This window comes from Malania oleifera, chromosome 4 (assembly GCF_029873635.1).
Source record: "Malania oleifera isolate guangnan ecotype guangnan chromosome 4, ASM2987363v1, whole genome shotgun sequence".
Taxonomy (NCBI): Eukaryota; Viridiplantae; Streptophyta; class Magnoliopsida; order Santalales; family Ximeniaceae; genus Malania; species Malania oleifera.
This window is the reverse complement of record NC_080420.1, coordinates 3,613,126-3,626,103: the sequence shown is the minus strand read 5'-3', so window position 1 is coordinate 3,626,103 and position 12,978 is coordinate 3,613,126. Positions and strand designations below refer to the sequence as shown.

At 33.1% G+C, this 12,978-nt stretch overlaps 1 protein-coding gene across 2 annotated transcripts; it reads right to left on the bottom strand.

Annotated features, from left to right (window-relative positions):
* Positions 1 to 4,641: 4,641 nt before the first annotated feature.
* Positions 4,642 to 11,836, bottom strand: LOC131153117 (putative yippee-like protein Os10g0369500). Of its 2 annotated transcripts, XM_058105182.1 has the most exons (5): positions 11,521 to 11,794; positions 11,225 to 11,374; positions 5,936 to 6,044; positions 5,020 to 5,116; positions 4,642 to 4,716 (listed from the first exon to the last, which is right to left on the bottom strand). In XM_058105182.1, exons 2-4 carry the CDS (start codon positions 11,365 to 11,367, stop codon positions 5,033 to 5,035), a joined length of 336 nt encoding a protein of 111 aa, XP_057961165.1. In that variant the 5' UTR covers positions 11,368 to 11,374; positions 11,521 to 11,794; the 3' UTR covers positions 4,642 to 4,716; positions 5,020 to 5,032. The 2 variants fall into 2 exon arrangements, with proteins under 2 accessions (XP_057961165.1, XP_057961164.1); XM_058105181.1 differs by lacking the exon at positions 4,642 to 4,716 and having other exon boundaries at positions 4,734 to 5,116; positions 11,521 to 11,836.
* Between the last annotated feature and the right edge of the window lie 1,142 nt (positions 11,837 to 12,978).

Below are 12,978 nucleotides of genomic sequence, written 5' to 3'. Positions count from 1 at the left end.
GTTCCCTATAATCACTAGATCAGGTCCTCCCTCAAAAGTAGGAGGCTTCAATCTCATAAACTCCTTGATACTACTACCCTAATCTACAACTAGGCAGTTCTGCTCTCTAGGTTCCTTCCTCATTTCTACCTTAACCTGTCGGGCTATACCCCTCAACATCGTGGAGGTATCAATATCCTCTTCACTAGAAGTCCCCGAGTCATCCCTTTCTTCAGCCTCTACATCCTCACCCTTAGGATCCATCCTGAAAATAAGACAAAAAAGAGATAAGAATTCCATTATCATAACCCTATCAACACAATCATTAATCTAAATTCTAATATACGCCCAACTTTTCAATTTAGGACCAGTTTCACAGCTCAAAAACGAAATCATCTCAGGCTTACTGTGACTTTTCTAAGACCGTCGACTGCTTTAGAAAAATCACAGGAAATCATCAACATATTTTCGCCTCCAAGTTACAAGACAAAATCCTATAGTTCTCAATCCCTAGTCTACCCATCTCCTATCCTCATTATCATCTGTTCCTATACTCTGGTATTAATCATCCCTAAGTCTGTAGAATCCCAAAACCTAATGCTCTGATACCAAACTGTAAGTCCCGAATCGTAAAATGGGGTCCGGAGTGTTATTGTAAATAAAATCATGCTCTGTGACGCCCCGAAACCACCTAGTGGGGCACGAATGCCACGTTAACCATTTACCTGTATCTAATACCCTATTATCTCAATAACACAGCAAAAGTAATAATAATTCCACAATAATATACCAAAGTATCTACATATATACATCTCAAAATCATCTTCCAACAGCCAGTATTCAGAATCATACATCTTAGAAAACATAAACAAACCCATACACATCCAAAAGTCTATACCCTCTCTTTAAAAAACGCTACAACAACCCCGAGCTCTCTAAGCTCGATTATGTGGAGGTCCTAAAAAATATAAATTCAACTATTGGGTGAGACACATCTCAGTAAGGATGGAATACATTAAATCAGCGTGTGACAATCATGAGGTTTAAGTAAAACATATATGTATATTCATTATTTTCAAATAAACCACAATTATGAAATCATTCTATGTTCCTAATCAAACACATGTAAGGTATTTTACCAACGAGAGTTCCCAAGGATAGGGGTGATTACCTGCCCATACAAGTAGCACCCCTCTGCTATAATACCTTAAGCAACCTATGGTCACAACTAAAGCATATAAGGGCACTTACCTTACTCCATAAGTTCTCGGGTGGTTAGTTTATCTCGTACTCACACATTCATACAAAGGTTTACTAGTAAAAGTTCCCGAGAGTAAGAAAGATTACCCACCCATACAAATAGCTTCCCTCTGCCCTAACACGTTATGCAGCTCACAGTTACATTTGATACTTATCAAGGCACTCACCTTTCTCAGTAAGCCCTCGAGCGAAGAGTACACCCCGCCCCAAATACAGGTAATACTACTATATTTAATACTGATAATATCTTACTACATTCATTACATTTACTTTCATATTCTATATTCATGTGTCACATATTCATCATCTCTTTCTATATTCATGTCTGTTTTCACATATTCTGTTTTCATGTCATTTCCGTTTGCTGATCTTATATCCATTGCTTCCATAACTGCCATTTCCATATTCATTGTTCCCATATTATCCATGGTTAAACTTACAATTATGCGTTTATAACCCTTTATACCGGTGATAAATCCTGATCATGCTTCCGCCCCATGACGGGTTGTGCGGCCCAAATGCTAGACTTAACCCTAGTTGGTCCTCCAGAGTTAAATCAACCACATTCTACAGTCTGTAGGTATGATTGGCTGATCCCACATTAGTCTAGACTCCAGGGGAACACTACCCTTCCCCAGCACAATCGACCATCTTGTCTCCACACTATATCTAAGACGTGTGGGTGCACTAGCGCTCCATACATATTCGCATTAGTACTTTGCCCTTTTCTTGGTCCACCGGAGTTTTCAAACCATACATTGTAATTTAACATTACTAACCACATGCAAAATAATTCATATCACCTTTTAATTCTCAATACATTTCCAGTATTTCCAGCATCTCATATATATATATATATATATCATAGTTTAACACAGAAATTTCATTTTATACATGCCACACAATTTAGCAACATATTTCATACGTTCACTGAAAATAAGTCAACTCATATTCATCGTTCATATATTAAAAATATATATTTAATCTTTTACACAATAAATTAGAAAATCTGCCATTTTATCTTTCCATTTTCACAAATAATATCTAATACTAGAGCCCTAAGCTCAGAAATTTACAATTCAATAGGTTGGCATTTTAGAACCCAAATGAAAATCATATACATATATACATTATATTTCCATTTTTCACTAGTTATTTCCTCAAAAATTCTAATTTAATATATTCCCCTTACCTGATTTTTTGACTACGCTAGCAGGAACCCCAAAATGATGCTTGTGGTGCTCACCCGAACCCCGAATCAAAAACCCTAGTTTAATCAGATAAACCCTAAATAACCTACTATTTCAGCACTTTCTCAACCCATAAACCTTTAAAACCCCAAAAACTAAGAAACCTAACCCTTACCTCAACTTTGGAGCGATTCCTGAAAAGCTCAGTTTAGAAATCTGCTCCATTAAATGTGTGGAGAATCTTCCCTAGAACACCGTAGCGGTCTTCGTTTATCTATTCTGGCTGAATCCGGACTGAACTCTTAGAGAGAAGGCAGAGGAAACGTTTCTCAAGAGAGAAAACGAAGAAGAATTGATTTCTTCACAGAGAAGCTTCCTCCAATCTTTTTATATAGGCTGTTGCCATATGGATTCGTCGACGAACCACATAAGGGAGTTCGTTGACAAGAGGATACATTCGTCGACGAAACTTAAAATCTAAAATTCACTCACTTGAGATCTCTTTGTCGACGAGGAACTGAACTTCCTTGACAATCCCTAGAAGAACACTTGTCGACGAGGACAAGAGATTCGTCGACGAGGTCTACTGTTCTTTCTTTCAAAATTTTTTCTTTTCCCCTTATTATTTATTTATATATTCATTTTATTATTTTTCCTAATTTTTAAATAATGATAATTTTCCGGGTCTCTACAGTAGAGAAATGTACCAAAGATCTCAATGGAAGTTTATAAAATTTTTGAAACCTCATTGAAGTTCCTGTAATTTTTAAAATCTTAACATATGTTTGTTTCTTTTTGTCATATATTAAGAGGAGTCGACATCTTTTACTCTAAAATTAAGCACTAAATGTTGAATGATAAATGTTGTTTTGAATTTATGAATCAAGCTCTAAATATAATTATAAGTATCTTTGTACTAAATTTTCTTTTTATTGAATGGTTACTGACCACTGAATATGTGAGTTTTCCGAATGAACTAAGTTGAGAAAGTTAGGTTCTTTGAGACGACCAACATAGTCCTTCTATCAGCCTTCCAAATTAATGAAATTGCTTGAAAAAGTGAATTTCGAATAAGTCCCACTAGCAAGAGCCACACGTAGAGCATCGGATCGACTATTTTGAGCACTTTCATTTGTTTGGAAGAATTGATGAGAAAACTACACTAGTCCTTTCAAAGAATCAAATTTTTTCTTTGTTAGATGGAACTTATAAGTCATGTCTGTAATGTGAGTGGACTTGAGAAGACCCTGTGGGGTTGATCTCATCCACAAAATCACCAATACCAATAATTTATTTAGTATACAAAAAATGAAATGGAGTTTATCTCTATAGTTCTATATACTAACCATATAATTTTCATTTGATTTTTCTCTCGTGTTCCTCTTCAGCACACTAACCACTGGATAAAACTATTAACTAATTGCCCTATTCAACACACCCCCACACCAACACAACTTTAAAAAAAATTGAATGTCTCTAATTTACTTCCCATTTGTTGTGGCATTACAATTCCTCTTTTTTTTTTTAAATAATTTTATATATCCAACATATAATTTTTCATTTCATTCAGCATACCAAACATTGGAATGCCCATTTGAAAATGCCAACCCCCAACACCCCCCCCCCCCAACATGTTCAAATGTTAAATTAATTTTTGAGAACAAAAAATTATAACCATAACCAAGATTTTGAAACTCAGTGAATTTGATCAAATTTTGGTACAAATTTATATAAAATTTATACTTTAAATATACAGCTTAAATTTATTTTCAAAAACCTAAAAGGAAAATTTCAAATTCATGAAATTTATCCATCAACTCAAGCTATAAATATGAATTGAAACTTAAATATTGCAGGTCCAACCAAAACAAACAACCCCATTCAACAACACACCATACACAAATAATTTTCAAAAATTTTGAATTCCTCGAGTTCTCTTTTTTTTTTTTTTTTACATTTGTGGTGATTTTTTGAGATGTCATTGTGCTAGAAGTATCGAGCTGTGATCTTCGCCATGCCTATGCATAGTTCCAATGCTTTGCTTTCTTAAATGTAAACTACCTAAGAAGAGGACATTAATATGAATTAAGTGATTTGAGATGATTTCTTATTTCTTAGACCCAATCTTCACATACAAAGCAACAACACACTGCCTCATCCATAATTTGATCTGCATGAACATAAGATTGCTACCTTGCAAAACAGAGGCATATTTCTCAAATAGACTTTCTTGATTATGATTTCCAATTGAGCCTGGCATCCAACATGGACACAACACACCTGTGATCTACATGAATACAAGAATTAAGGTTCAACAATTGATTTAATGAAATATATATGTAAAAATACAACAACTCGGTCTACAATTAAAAGGAAGCACAAACAGAAGGGGTAATAACATGTGATCCACTTTGGATTTAGTTTTTGGGATGCACCAAGAGACTCAACAAGCTTTGATAGAATGCCTTAATCATCGGCTCACCTATTCTACTTTCGAAATGTGTTTGGTATGCAAAAAAGTCTTTCAATTATGTTGAACCTCCTGCAAAAAGAAACCTCTTTATTCCCTCTGATTTTGCACAAAACTTACATGCACAAAAGTTTCACCATCCCTCCTTCAACATCCGCTCCTTCTCTAGAATATACAATCCTTCCTTGTACTTTTCACTCTCCTCATAAGCCTTATCCTGGAATTATAGTCACAAAACAAGAAGTTAGGCTGATTTTTCTCAAATTTTCTCAATTCGCCAAGCATGCCAAATAGAAAATTAACCAATTAAATTATTAAAGAAGCTGAAATTTCCATGTTTGTGCAAAAACAGTCAGTCGCCCCAAGACCCACTAGGCATTTGGTACAAGGAATTCTACACCTGTAATGGCATCCTCGTGAGAATCCAGATTACCAAAAAAGATAAAAGAGGAATGCTTTTGGGCATAATGTATGCAAATGTACTGTAGGCTTGAAGATTTGCAAACTAAACACTCCAGGAATCCTCAAAGATTCCCTGAACCAAACAACTTGTCATTGATGTGATACAATGGAGACAAACTTTCACCCCCTTGTATTCTAAAGCAAATAACAGATGAGATGATAGACGCACAAGTTAGTTCCTCATTTGTTAGAAGGGTAAAAAAATAAAAATAAAAATAAAATGAAGTAGGTTTTGCCCAAAGTTGAGACCAATACACAACAAAATAAATAAGACCCAAAACTAAATTTTTTTTTGTGTAACTTCTTGTCTGGGGAATCTTTTCTAGATGAAAAGCATGTAAGAAAAAAATAAAACTGTGTTGGGGGGGAGTGGGGGTGTCTCCAAATAATCTATCGATTTTTTACTCTAGGTTCTGCATTTATGGCATCCAAAAGCATATGGGGGAAAATATCCTCACATGGGAGTGTTGTCTCCAGATAATCTAACAAATTTTACCTCTAGGTTCTGCATTTATGGCATCCATAAACAGATTACTTGATAGCTGATCATCCAAACATGAAATTTTAAACTTACGTATCTCCAGCCCAATATTTGTTGACAACAGCTACAATAAATGTCATTTACAGTATGCAATCCACTCATAAGTTGCCGCTCTTCAGTAGGCCCAAGAGATATATTTACCCTGATGCAATAATAAAACGTCAACAAATTAATACACAACAAAACTAGTATAAGCAGTACAACTGCCAAAAAAAAGGTACAGCTTTCTGTGAAAGGAAATTCCACATTACCAGCTGTACAAAATATCCATGCTTGCCTAAAATTGCACAGCTTCAATGCTTCACATGCTTAATTTCTAATATAAAATATCAATATTTGATTCAGGATGATTAAATTATAGTCCTAGGAACATTTTCGTCGTGCATGGATCCATAAAAACAATAAAAAAGATTAAAAAGAAAAAAGAAAAAAAAAAGAAATTACATATTAAGCTTATAAATGTGTTAACATAATCTATATACCAGTTTGTACAACTTATGGGGTGCATTAAAAAAAAACTGATGGATATTACATCCCAATTGATATGAGTTTGCAATTGCTTTGAAGATTCAGGCATATGCTGTTAGCAACCATAGTCCATGCCAAAACCAATATATTTGCATCATTACTGGCATAAAGCCATATTTACATAAGATATCAACAACAAATTAATAATCCCAACTCTCAAATTCATGCGGGAAACATGCAGCAGTAGACAGTGTTTCTTTAAAACTAGTTTTGAGCATGTTGTGGTTCCACAGAAATGTCTTTCAACATTTTCAACAAAAAGATCAAATATTGGCAAGTACTTATGAAGATCTTGAAAAAAAAGTAGAAGAAGACAATAGAAAGACTTTAATTATTCACTGATTTATAATTTTATATAGGTATATGCATACACTACATTCACTCCCATTCTTTTAGAGATTCATTTCCTTGCAGTCATACCCATATTTCGTATTTCCTATTTCATCAAACACAACCAAATCACGAGGGCACCTAGATTGGAAATTTTGAACTTAAGTTAATGCTGAGGGTAAAAGAATGATTTTCCCATTCACAAAACGTAAATTGGGCTTTGCTTTTTGTACCTCTACAACTTCTTCCCTCTTTAGACAGGGTATACTAAGGAAATATTTATTCTTAAAAGTTACAAAAAAATTACTTACAACAACAACAAGAAGCCTTTAGTTTCACTAAGTGAGGTCAGTTACATGAATTCTTTTCCTCCAATTCACCCCATTGAAAGCGTTTTCCTCTATTAGATTTAGAGCAATTAAACCCTTTCTCACCACCTCATTCTAAGTTATTTTAGGTCTACCCTTACTCATTTTCATGACAGAAGCAATAAATTGTATTAGAAGGTACAAAAATTTACCTTCTATTAAAATTTTCTAAAAGAGTGATCTCCTCATACTTAAACATAAATTGCGCCCCTTAGCTTTTTGTATCTTTACAACTTTTACCCCTTTTAGATAGGAGATTCCAAGGAGGTATTCATTTGAAGAAGGCATTATAAATTACCTTATATTAAATTTCCTTTGTTTGGATACCTTAAAAGAGGATTTACAAAATTTTATGAATTTTTAGAATGTATTTACACTAATAAAAATTTCCCAATTAAATAACACCAAATTTGGTTGGTTTAAGAGAACCCTTTTGATATCTACTCTATCACTCCTCCACCCAACTCCAGTCACACCCACCTGATGTCACTGCATTGCATCATCCAAGATGGAAGTTGGGTATGGCCCACCAAGTTTGATCTTTCCAACAAAACCTTATTATTATTATTATTATAGAAATTGGATTTGTGAAGTCCTTATAAATATCAAAACAAGATATGTGACTCGATCCCTTGGGTCAAGTGGTCATCTCCCAGCCCTCCAAAGTGAGTGGCAGGGGTTCGATTACCCTCTCAATATCCTGTAATTCGTTTTAGGTCAATTAATATGTCGAATGTTTGTCAGTTCTTTAGGCTTATAAGAGGAAATTTTCTCTAAAAAATTATTAATCATTAATGCATCATACACATGATTTTACTCCTTAAATCTAATGGTCTTTTGTCAATAGAAAGGTCTTTTGTAACTAAATTGTTAGTTCAAGGGTTTAGTGCGACTTTAGAAGTTCAAGGAGAAATTTGCAACATGATAAATAGATAGTTGAGGGGATGCAAGTGAATTTTTCCAATTTAAAAATATCCAATCTAACATAACCGGGCAGATGCGAGGGGAAGCTGGAAGGGGCAGTTGCCCTCCCAAGCTCCCAGAGTTTGCGGCCCCACCCCACTTCTTTACCCTTCATCTTACTGCTCTATCTGGTCCCATTTCCTAATTTTATTTCCGAGCTAGAACCCTCCCTATTCTTCATTGGGTGGCTGTTAAACTACTTGTAATTTTATGGTTTAAAGCCCCCAATTAGAATATCTTAGAAAATAAGTACTTATCATGAAAAGTACATAAATTAAGTACTTGTGTCAATAAATGCTGTTTGGTTTATTTCAAAAAGTACTTTTCCAAATTAAATTTTTTTTAGGAAAATAAGTATTTTTCGATAAAGTATTTTCCTTAAAGAAGTACTTATTTGAAAAAGTACTTATAATAAGTAATCTCAGACTACTTTTAGATAAATATTTTTTTAGATAAGTACTTTTTTGAGAAAAGTACTCCTCTATGAGTAGTTCCAAACTTCCAAACAAACTCAAGTCTTCTTGCGGTTTAAGTCTATTAGGAGCAATGTTACCTAGAACATGGAACATTTTGGTTTGTGGATTAGACGGGATCATGGTATGGAACATGCTATAAAACATGGAATATTAGGGTTATACATAAATAGATATATTGGTGCAAAAAGTGTATTGGCACTTGAAAATTTTGGATAGGATGTTAAGCTATTTCTTAATGTGGAAGAGATTTCCTGTTGAGAAATAACTTAATAATGAAATAGAATTAAAATGTGATGATTCCCCACTTTTAACCAAAAAAAAGTCATGTTATGTGACAAATATTGAATTAAAAATTTGGATAGTTAGATTTAGCATCTCGGAACGAAAATGTTCCACATTTTGGAACATCTGCACTTCATACCAATAAATGGTTTGCTAGGATATTAGCATTTTCTGTTAACCAAGATCGGGGGCTCGGGACAATCGATTTTTTTTTTCTCTCCTTCAAGAACTTTTGCCAATAGAAAGCATCCAAGTATATTTTTGAAGATTAAAAACTCTAAAATTATAAAAAATTGAGAATTGTTTTTGGTGGTTAGAGGGGACAACACTAATCTCAAATAGAAGATATAGCATGGAAATATCAAATATAGTTAGGTATATGTATCTTCGACATAGTTGTTACAATCTTACAATTCATGATTCGATTCATACGATTTCTATAAAATCCGCACCAAATCAAGTCAAATCTTAGTAGTGAATCTAAAAACAATTGAATCATTGCCAAATCTATCGATTCACCTTGTGAATCTATCGAATCAATCTGAATCTATTGATTCACACGATTCTAGACCTATAATATCTTGACAAGCCCAACTAGTTTGAAACCCCAAAGCAACATTTCTTCTTTATTATCGCTTTTATTTCACATGATTACCTTCCATTCCTTATTTATGTCAATTGTGTGTTAAAAAGAGGAGAAAATATCATCGTCTAATTCTGGTTATTAAATAAATTAAACCTTGATGAATAACTAATTCATTTCTTTTCTTTTAGTTATTCTTTCCTCCTTTACTGGCCAGCCGGCAATCCGAACTGAGGACGGGTTTTTGGAGTTAGCTCACCCTCGCGCATTTCCTTTTTACGTCCCCATGCTACCACACGACATGGGTCTTATGTTGCCTTTACAAAACCATTCTTCACTCTAGAAGGGGTTCAATGCTCTACCATTGAGAAGGAGCGGAACACTCACCAACAAACGTGTACCCATGTTTCGTTGTGTTGTTAAGATTCAAAAGTTAGTTTTTTAAAGTAGTTTGTTCAACTATTATCATTTTTTTAGGTTATTTTTTTTTCTTTTTTATATGCATGAAATATTATTTTTTTAATTGTTTATAAACACCAAAAGTTCAATTTTTTTTTTTTACTTTTTTTTCTTGATTCCTTTTCTAACAGCATAAAGTTCATTATATTATTAATATTTCCTAACTCGTGATCTTACTTTTCATTTGTTTATGGACAACATACACACAAAATATGATTTTTTTATTATCAAAATTTAAATGTATTTTATTATTTTTCTTGTTGTTCATGTATCAATATATACATGTCATTTAGAATTGCCTTTGGAAATTTACTGAATCTTGCGATTCGATTCAATTCTTGATTTCCAAAATTGGAATTTCAACTCACGAGTCAAATTTCAATTTGACAACTATGATTTTAGGCTGCATTTGATTTGAAAAATAATTATTCTTTGGAATAAGATGGAAAAGAATGAAAAATTTGGGAATAGAGATAATAGATATTCCTTGTATATTCCTTATTATTTCATCCAAAATGAAATAAAAACAGAATAGACATTCCCATGATGAAATTTGGAAATTGTTATTCTGTATATATTCCTTACTATGGATTCACAATTTTTTTTTTTAAACTTTGTTATTTGTTTATGATATAATTTTAGTATACTAATTGTAACTAACTTATTATTAATGAATCTATTCCTAAGAATAGACATTCGTGAACCAAGCGTAACCTTAATGATCTCAAATTCTCAGTAACCCACTAGATAAACAATATTTAGCATTTGGTTTTTTGGCAATGTATTTTTTTATATACACCCGCCGGGGGCTCACTACTCAATAGTGCCGATATTTTTTTACCCTCTCTTACTATTAGGATGTACTTATTTGCTACTCTAATTAATAAAAAAATTTTTTTAAAATTTTCATATGTTAATAGATTAGATAATTTAGCAACAAATTGATGAAAGCTAAAATAATTACGAACACATTAAAACATTCTTATACTTTAGCCCCCCTAATCGCAATTTCTAGATCCGCCACTGAACATACCCATATTGAACCACAATCAGATAATAAAGGTCCTTGATTGCATTAATTGGAAGCATGAGCACCAAAGTAATAATAATAACAATAACAAAACGACAATAAGAAAAAGAATAAGAATAATTGGAAGCACAGGCTTTGGATTAGATTTTAAAGGTCACTGTCATTGCTACAGCAGAAAAGGCTCATTCCTGATAGATGACCCAGAACAATGATTCATAAGCAATTCAAAGAAATAAAAAACAAAAAAATTGTACGCAAGATGATAAATAGTGAAGCAAATGAACAAGAAGAATGCAATCATACACGCTCTTGAAGAGGTAAGCCCTCCCGAAACGACCTTGAAAATCCTTCGAAACTAAGTCGTTGTGAGACGCGGAATCCACCTTGCAGCACTTGCATTTGAAGACCTTCGGACCCGGTAATGACTCTATGAACAGCCGCCCCATCGAAACCCTAACTCCCAAAACAAGAAATCAAAGAGAGAGAGAGAGAGAGAGAGAGAGAGAGAGAGAAAGAGAGAGAGTGAGTGAGTGAGTGAGAGAGAGAGAGAGAGAGAGAGAGAGAGAGAGAGAGAGAGAGAGAGAGAGAAAGATTTGTACCGTAGTCAGACGCGGGAAAGTTGGATTGATGGATTGATCTTACTCAATTTGTGCCCTAAAATTTCAGATCGAATGCGAAATCCCAAAATTTGAGAGCGACGATGCGAAGAAGAGGAAGGTTCAAAACAGTGTGGCGTAGGCAATGGAGAGGTGAGTATGTTGGGGGTGGAACAACGAAGAGGAACCAATAGCACCGCGCTACGTCACCGACACATGGCATTTGCATGAATGCTCTATATATATTGCCTATGCAAAATCATTTAACGCCCTAATTGAGTTTACCTCTTAAAATCTTTTCCATATAAAGAATTTGTGTACCTCTTAAAAAAACAAAACCAAAGAGGCTTTTAGTTTTGATACTTTGCAAAACAAAATTGACCAATAATTCTTATCAAATTATCAAAATGAATTCTTATTGGATTATTTGAAATGATTTGATGTATCTCATCGATGATAAAAGGTAATATAAATTTATAATATTGATTTTTTATTTATCATCATTAGACATGGTTACGTTATCATTTTCATTCTTTCCTTAATTATCAAAATCTTTTTACTCAAATAATTTATCTTTAATCTTCTCAATTAAGAAGATTCTCATGTATTTCAATAATTATTTTGACAATAACTTTGCTTAACAAGATTGCAAACTACTAGTTTGTTGGAAGATATTAAGTGGCTAAAACTTGTACCTTTCATATTTTTGAAAATTCATAGTCAAATCTTAAGATGGTACGAAAGGATATGTGATGAGAAATGAACTGTATATCTTTTGAGACTCCACTACCAAATTATTGTGTTGATATTTCTCAATTTTAATGAAAATAGAATATAACATTATGAATTAAAAGAAAAAATAAAAGAATATGAGAGAATAGAGCTAGAGGAGAATAAGAGGAATGAAAAATTCAATTCATTTCACTATCTTCTGATTAGGTGTCTCATTTGTTTATACTTAATTGCTTATGGATGGAGGTTGGGATCTTAGTGCTCTAAAATTCGTCAAATCAATGTTGAATTACTTCTAATTAAATTAGACATCTTCTCGTAAACTGTCCATACAAAGGCAACATTTGTACCTACGAAAAATTAAAAATTTCATATAGTCTATGACAAACACAAGTCCTACCACACTGATATTCACTAGTTTGTTATAGGGCAACTGAAGCAATTTATCACCCAAATCAAAAGATTGTTATTTATTATTAGAATCCCAAAATTGCTTTCAATATTCAATACTTAATGCTTAACTTTATACAATGTCTCATGTAACTCCTTCAGTACATCGATCTATTACATTCAAAATTTTTTACAAAATTAATTATATATATAAACATAATACAATATGAAGAAGATTATGACGTATCTATATGTGTTAGAATTGGGAGAAAAAATTTTCTTTATTGATTCACACTAATTACAAGAATTATATGGGTATATATATACATGAGATAGTTG

What these genes read in the sequence shown, in the direction of transcription:
- LOC131153117 (XM_058105181.1), bottom strand. Translation starts at nt 11,367, where the DNA reads ATGGGGCGGCTGTTCATAGAGTCATTACCGGGTCCGAAGGTCTTCAAA. An exon ending in GCTTACCTCTTCAAGAGCGT is followed by an intron (nt 6,045 to 11,224) that starts GTATGATTGCAT and finishes TTATTGCATCAG; the next exon opens with GGTAAATATATCTCTTGGGC. An exon ending in AAATATTGGGCTGGAGATAC is followed by an intron (nt 5,117 to 5,935) that starts GTAAGTTTAAAA and finishes CTATAATTCCAG; the next exon opens with GATAAGGCTTATGAGGAGAG.